Below are 7,576 nucleotides of genomic sequence, written 5' to 3'. Positions count from 1 at the left end.
TTATAGAAGGGATTCATTGTTCTTTTCTTTCTTGTTTTATGTTATCTTTCCTAAAAAGAAAAATGATAAATAAATAAAAATAATGAAAGACTGAAAAATAAAAATAAAAATAAAAAAAATATAATAATAAAAAATAAAAAAAAATAATAAAAACTGACCGAAATTGGACTTTTTCTGGCACAGAATTCGAGAAGAGAAAAAAAAAAAGGGGCTGAAATCCAGCTTTTATAGAAGGAAATTCAGAGTCGGTGGCCCGGCCCGGCGGCCCAGCCACCGAGTCAGCGACCCAGCCGCCGAGCCGGTGGCTCGACCCGGCGGCCCGACCGCCGAGTCAGCGACCGAGCCGCCGAGCCAGCGGCCCGGAACGGCGGCCCAGCCGCCGAGGGCCAGCGGCCCAGCCCGGCGGCCAGCCGCCGAGCCAGCGGCCCAGCCCGGCGGCCAGCCGCCGGCCCCAAAAAAAAAAAAAAAAAAAAAAAAAAAAAAAAAGAGAGAGAAACTGAAATAAAATCCTTTTTGTTTTTTCTCTCTTTTCCTCTCAGACCTAATAAACCATGCATACATGTTTTTTTTTGTCAAGTTTTGTTAGTACTGATCAAGTGCAGGTACAGATAAAGCTCAGTACAAGATACATATCAAGTGCAGGTACAAAAGTTCAGTACAAGATACATATCAAGTGCAGGTACAGACAAAAGTTCAGTACAGCAATAAAAAGGTAGAGCAGAAGCTATCAGCGGCGGGGCCTCCTCCTCCTCTGATCATCAAAGGCCATCTGAGTCCAGGCCACAGCCACTTCTTGCTGCAATCCAAGAATCAGCTCCATCATCTGATTAACCAACCCGACAGGAACCTGAAAGTTATACAGAGAAAGACACGAGTCAATATCAAAGCTCTTACAAATCCTTTTTGTGAGAGATGTATCAGGTTTTACCTCAGTAATGTCCTCGGAAGGAAGAGCCAGGCGATCCACACCCTCCAGGGAGACTTCTCGAGTAGCTGGAGGGCCGTCGGGTACAAAGTGGGAAATACTGTAGGGTAGGCGGAGATTAACCAGATCCGGATGAAGCGGCCCGGTAGCCTCCAGAATGGCCCGAGGAGCCCTAGAAGGGCCTGCCGGTCGGCTAGGCCCGGCCTGCGAAGAACCCCCAACCGGAGTAGAAGAAGTAGGATCAGTCACAGGCCTCCTCCTTGGAGTCCTAGTTGAAGGACCCGAAGCTCGGGAAGAACGAGTGCCGAACGGCTGAGAAGGAGCCGGTCCTTGGAAATCATCAAGACGAGATCCAATGGGCTGCATTAAAGTAATGCGGCAGAATTCATCATAATCTCCCTCCATAACGAATTCCAAGTATGGAATGCCCTCGGTATGAGTAGCAGTGAGCACCATCTGTTTGCCCGCTCGCATGTCAGTGGGAGGGGGATAAGGGACAGAACGGCAGCCTCTTATTTGGATGTCCGCTCTTTCGCCCAAGTAATATCGGCGTAAGAATGGATGCGACAGAACCACCCTCCGCTGAGTCAAAGTGTCTGACCGCTGGAAGCCAGAATCAGCCTGAATCCAGCTCTGTAGACGGGCAGTCATTGGCCCCACTTCAGCCTACAAGATTTTTATGTTAATAAATCATTTTTATTTAACATATCTAAAATCATTAAAGCACATACCAGTTCCAAAGAGCATGTATCAAAGAAGGCTCTCAGTTCCTTCAGCGATTTCTTGCGCCGAACAGCGTGAAGACGTGATTTGTACCATCTCCAAGCCAAAGGTGCCAGCCCCAATTCAAGGTCAGGCTGAAGCAGCTCGGGGCGAGTGTAAGGAAAGTATTCGAATGCCCAAGTCTGTGTAAAAGAAGAAAGAAAAAAAAAAGAAGAGTCAGTGAAAAAAGAAAAATCCAGATGTAGGAAAAGGAGAATGTTCCTTACATTACCTCCCAGAAGTAGTAAGTTCCGCTGAGTTTGCAGTGACCTCGACTCAGAGCACACATATCATCATACGTGCGGCTCAGAATAGCACCAGCCCAGTCATACTCCTTTAAATGGGCCAGATTCTCCAAACTCTTCAAGATAGAGGGGTTAAATCTCTCTTTTCTGTTGGACCAGAAGGTCGAAGCAAATAATAGCAGCAAGGTAAATCTGGCTACCTGAGTAGCCGTCAACTCTCCCCGCCCAAATCTAGCATAGATGTCAGGGGCCTGGAGGGATAACCAGCGCCTAGAAATGCTCAACGCGGGAGAAACCGTGCCAGGCTCGACAATCCGGGGCAGGTCCAGCCCAATCAACTCCAACATTCGGTCAGAGGAGATCTCAGACCTCCAATCATCATACAGCTCAATCGGTCGAACTCCGAAAGGGATCCCGGAAATCACAGAAAAATCCGTAGGAGTCATTGTCAGCTCGCCCCAAGAAAAGTGGAAGGTGTTGGTAGTGTCCCACCACCTCTCGGCCAAAGCACCCAATAATTCCTTGTGATTGTTCCGAGCCATGTCAAGGTGTCTTAGATAACCCAGATAAGACGGGCGGATAATTGCACCCACCGGGTGGCTGTAATCAAGAATTTCGGGCGAAATTCCAGCTATTGAACTCTCGCCGACATCCAACTTAATACGGCAATCCTAAAAGGTAAAATGACCTAAGAGTTACTCCTCGGTTCCTTACTAAGGGTAATATCTTAGTGCTTTCCTAGCATGCATACTGATAAACATAATGAGCAAAAAATTACAATTTTGGCCTAAGGCCCAAAAAATCACAATTTGGCCTAAGGCCCAACAAAAAATTCACATTTGGCCTAAGGCCCAATAAAATTCACATTTGGCCTAAGGCCCAATAAAATTCATTGTTTGGCCTAAGGCCCAAAAAATCACATTTTGGCCTAAGGCCCAAAAAAAATCACATCTGGCCTAAGGCCCAATAAAATTCCCCTTTGGCCTAAGGCCCAAAAAATCACAATTTGGCCTAAAGGCCCAATAAAAATTCACATTTTGGCCCAAGGCCCAAATAAATAAATGAGAAATGAGCTTACCTGGGCAAAGATGCCGGTCACGGAGGCGTGGGTATCAGCTTCCACCGCCAGATTGGCATCATCAAGGGAGATCCCCAGAGACTCCAGAAGGTCTTCATCACTGCTATAGCCTGCCATGGTGAGAAAGTTGAGAGAATTGGAGAAGCTCTTTATTTTTTTTGAAAGTTTGGAATGAATGAAAAATGAATTCTTAAGCTATTTATAAGGAAAAGGCTAAAAGGCAGGTCTTACGGACGCGTCTGATTTTCGCCTCTAAAATTTGGTCTTCAAACAACCACCGACGCCCATAAATCATTTTTATGGTTGCCGGTGGGGGGCAACTGTGAACACTCAAATTTTGAGGCTCAAAAGCCTGTTTTCTTCCGGACTGCGAACAGTCCGGCCGGACCGGAGGCCTTTCGGAAAGTTCATCGGAAATATGCCAATATGGTACTTGAAACGTCCGGAAAATTACGAGGATCTCGGAACTGGTCTCGGAATATTTTTTGGAGGTCCGGAACTCCCGGAAAAGCCCCCGGAATAAACCTGCCTGCCCCGGTGGCTCAGCCACCGGAGCCAGCCACCGAGCCGGCGGCCCATCCCGGCGGCTCAGCCGCCGACCCGGCGGCCCAGCCGCCGAAAGACCGGCGCTTGGCTGCGGGAAGGCCGCCGAGTCGGCGGCCCAGCCGCCGACGAACCGGCGGCCCGGCCGCCGGGCGGGCCGCCGAGACCCGGCGGCCCGACCGCTGAGACCCGGCGGCCCGGCCGCCGGGAGGGCCGCCGATCCGGCGGCCCAGCCGGCGGCCCGGCCGCCGGGCGGGCCGCCGAGCCGGCGGTCCATCCGGCGACCCAGCCACCGGAAACAGTCCGTTTTGCGCCTATAAATACAGGCCTCGGGCCTCCTTTTTTTTTCCTCACTCAGTCTGTGTTGACGGACGCTCCTTCTCCCTCTCGCTCCTTGCGAATTCTTTACTGCTTTTTTGCATTTTAATTTAGCTTTTATTGCTTTCTTTCTTTGTTAAGTGGTCATTAAAATTAAATTAATTAATTTCCCTTAACGAGGAGCTTAACCTGGAGTTAAGAAGTGGCCGTCGACTAAATCAGGTACGCAAAACTAAACTCTGTTTTTTTTTAATTTTAGCATTTCATGCATGCTTCTTTTCTACTCCTCTTAAATTCTATAACTGCATAAATGCATTCATACCATTAACTAGGCAAATAAATTGCCTCAATTAAATAAATTTAAGCTAAATGCCCGGTTAATTAATGATCGTGGTATTAAAGTTTAAATTCGACAATATTGGCTAAAAGCCTAGTTAATCAATAACTATGGTGAAATTGCCTTTATTTCGAACAAGTTTTGGCTTAAGTCTAATTAATCAATAATTGTGACTAAAAGGCCCTAATTAAACACTTTTTTTTATTATGGCAATAAATTGCCTATATTTCAATTTAATTAATCACTTTAGGCAAACAAATTGCCTATAAGTGAAGATTAACCTTTTTAGCGACAAATCGCTTAAATTAAATTTCTTTGGCTAAAAGCCTTCAAACAATTTTTTTTGGCAAATAAACTGCCTTAAATCAATCAACTTTGGCGACAATCGCCCAATTAGCATCATTTGGCAAATTAATTGCCTAAACCAATATTTTGGCTTTAAAAGCCTTAAAACAATTCGTTTGGCACAAATGCCTTAAAAATCAATCTTTTGGCAAGAATAAGCCCAAATTAAATTCTTTTGGCTAAAGGCCTCAAAATCAACATTTTGGCACCAAGTGCCTAAATCCTTCAACCTTTTTGGCAAAATGCCTAAACAAAATGCACAAAGCATACACACACTCATGCATAAAGCATCCCATTCAAAGCCCTCTAAAAGAGGCCTATCGAACTACGTTGACTTTGATCTTCCATTCAAACGGAAGTACGTAGGCACGTTCGGGATCTAACCCCGGGCGGCAAGTCGAATCACATAAACATCTTTTTCATTGGTCTAAATTATTTCATCTTCCTTGCAAAACATTCATTCTTAGGTTAGTTTCATCAGCATGACATAGTCTCGGGATCCACCTCGGGTTCGAAGACCTTGCCTTAGACATTGGGCTAATTAATCTAGTAACTAGGTTAATTAAAATTGGAGTCACTTAGGGTTTTTCCTAGTTTACCCTAAAACAATTAAACAAGGTGGCGACTCATTCATTCACGTGCATTTCTTCCTTTAGTCACATGCATTCACATGCCTATGGCATTTTGGGGAGGGGTTCACAGGCACGTTCGGGATCTAACCCCGGGCGGCAAGTCGAATCACATAAACATCTTTTTCATTGGTCTAAATTATTTCATCTTCCTTGCAAAACATTCATTCTTAGGTTAGTTTCATCAGCATGACATAGTCTCGGGATCCACCTCGGGTTCGAAGACCATGCCTTAGACATTGGGCTAATTAATCTAGTAACTAGGTTAATTAAAATTGGAGTCACTTAGGGTTTTTCCTAGTTTACCCTAAAACAATTAAACAAGGTGGCGACTCATACATCCACGTGCATTTCTTCCTTTAGTCACATGCATTCACATGACCATGACATTTTGGGGAGGGGTTCACACACGTGCATTTCTTCCTTAGTCACATGCATTCATATGCCTATGACATTTTGGGGAGGGGTTCACAGATAACCGCAACCTCATCAAAGAGACTAGGCTGCATGAAGTCTTCTACTTCCAGTTCAGTTATTATTTCGGGCTTGTTGCCCCAGACATCTGAGAATATCTCTAACCCAGGCAGCATCTTCTTAGCGGTCGGGCAGCAAAATGGTTCTCGGAAGCCACAGTAAGGAACTGCTTCTCCCGGTTTGTAGAAGTAACTGTTCAGAGTCAGGAGGTAAGGCCGCATCCGTACACTCTCCTTCCTTCCCCTTCTGGTTCTCTTAGCTCGGTCTTCATTAGTGGGCTCATAACCCAGTCCAAAGGTCCCTTCATTCACCGGACACTCCCAGGCTTGCAGTTTGGGGTATGTTTTCCCAGATCTGGCCATAACCATTCTTGGCAAATAGGACATCTTAAGCATCAAAGGCACTATGCAATTTATTTGTACCGTCCCGAAATCAAAGAGAATTTGAGAGTTTGCAGTCTTTCCTTCTATGAACTGCACAGTGTCATACTAAAATCCCGAGAGGGGCAAGTTGGCAGTTTCAGGGTTGACCTCAAAGAGAGGCTGGCCCTTTGGTTTCTTAAGCTGGCTGTAGTCATCCCCCTGAATGGTGATAACTTTGTCCTCATAGGGAAACTTGACCTTTTGGTGCAAGGACGAGGGTACTGCCTTAGTGTGGTGTATCCATGGTCGGCCCAGAAGCAGGTTGAAGCTAGTTGGTACATCAATTACCTGGAATGGGACTTCCATCATAGCTGGCCCGACTGCTAACTTCAGCGTAGCAACCCCCAACACTTCCCTTCGGGTGCTGTCATAGGCTTTCACTATCTGGTCAGATGGGGTGAAATCCGTTTCCTCCAACCCTAGGCAGCTGGCTACCCTTAGTGGGTAGACGTTTAGTGCTGACCCATTGTCAATGAGAAGCATGGGCACAGTTTTGTCTCTGGTTTGAACCGTGACGTAAAGGGCATTGTTGTGACTGCCTCCCTCCTTGGGCAAGTCATCATCAGAAAACCCGATGCTTTGCATTTTAGATGATTGGGTGAGGGTGGACACTAGCACTTCAGGGCTAACCTCTACCGATGTCTGAAGTTGGCTCAAAGCCTTGCAAAGAGCTTGGCGATGAGGAAAGGATGATGCCAACAGTTCCCAAATTGATACTTTAGCTTGTGTCTTTTTTAGCTGTGCAAGTACCGGGTCCTCCTTTGGCTCCTCTACCCTCTGGTAGGGCTTATTTTGGATTTTATCCAGGACCAATGGTTCATATTGCCTTTCGCTCCTGGTGATGGCGTCGACCTCTTCGGTTAGGTCATTCAGATCCAGGACACAGATGTTATTCATTTCTAGGAACAATTCGAAAGGATCGATCAGTTCCTGGTCAGCCATTATAGCATTTACCCCGTGATTTGGTAAGGGGTTAGTGCTAATGTTAGGCTTGCTTCTGGGAATAATTGAACCGTTATCCACCAGATCCTGGATGCGGTTCTTGAGTGTCCAGCATGCTTCAGTCTTATGCCCATATCCCTAATGATACTCACAGTATTCATCAGCCCTGTAGTTCCTTGGTAATGGATTGGGAGGTGGCCTTGCTTCCAAAGGCTTGATGTAGTTGGCCTTTACAGCCTCTCGGAAAACCAAAAGGATTGGCATCCCGAGATCAGTATAAGTTCTTCTAGACTGATTGCCATTTCTCATATTCCCCACACGTAAAGGGTTGGTGGGGGTGATGCTGGCCACTTCGTGGACTTTGCCAGGTTGGCTAGGTTTCTTATATTTGGAGGTACCTGAGTCTTCTTTCAGTTGCCCCATTTGAATCAGATCTTCTACTTTCGTAGCAGTGGCAATGAGCGACTGAAACGTGGGTAGATATTGGGTTCGTAGTTGTTGCTGGTAAACGGGCTGCAGGTTCTTTATTATTATGTCTACCTGTTCTTGTTCTGAA

The 7,576-nt window shown here is 46.1% G+C and overlaps 1 protein-coding gene across 1 annotated transcript; it reads right to left on the bottom strand.

Moving 5' to 3' along the window:
* Window positions 1–577: 577 nt before the first annotated feature.
* Window positions 578–1,437, bottom strand: LOC149498236 (uncharacterized). Its single transcript, XM_089718505.1, has 2 exons — window positions 929–1,437; window positions 578–847 (listed from the first exon to the last, which is right to left on the bottom strand). Exons 1-2 carry the CDS (start codon window positions 1,397–1,399, stop codon window positions 728–730), a joined length of 591 nt encoding a protein of 196 aa, XP_089574631.1. The 5' UTR covers window positions 1,400–1,437; the 3' UTR covers window positions 578–727.
* Window positions 1,438–7,576: the final 6,139 nt, after the last annotated feature.

Source organism: Jatropha curcas, chromosome 2 (assembly GCF_041381405.1).
Source record: "Jatropha curcas cultivar XTBG-Jc1 chromosome 2, XTBG_Jcur_1.0, whole genome shotgun sequence".
Lineage (NCBI taxonomy): Eukaryota > Viridiplantae > Streptophyta > Magnoliopsida > Malpighiales > Euphorbiaceae > Jatropha > Jatropha curcas.
The sequence above is the reverse complement of the archived record's forward strand: the minus strand, read 5'-3'. Positions and strand labels throughout refer to the sequence as shown.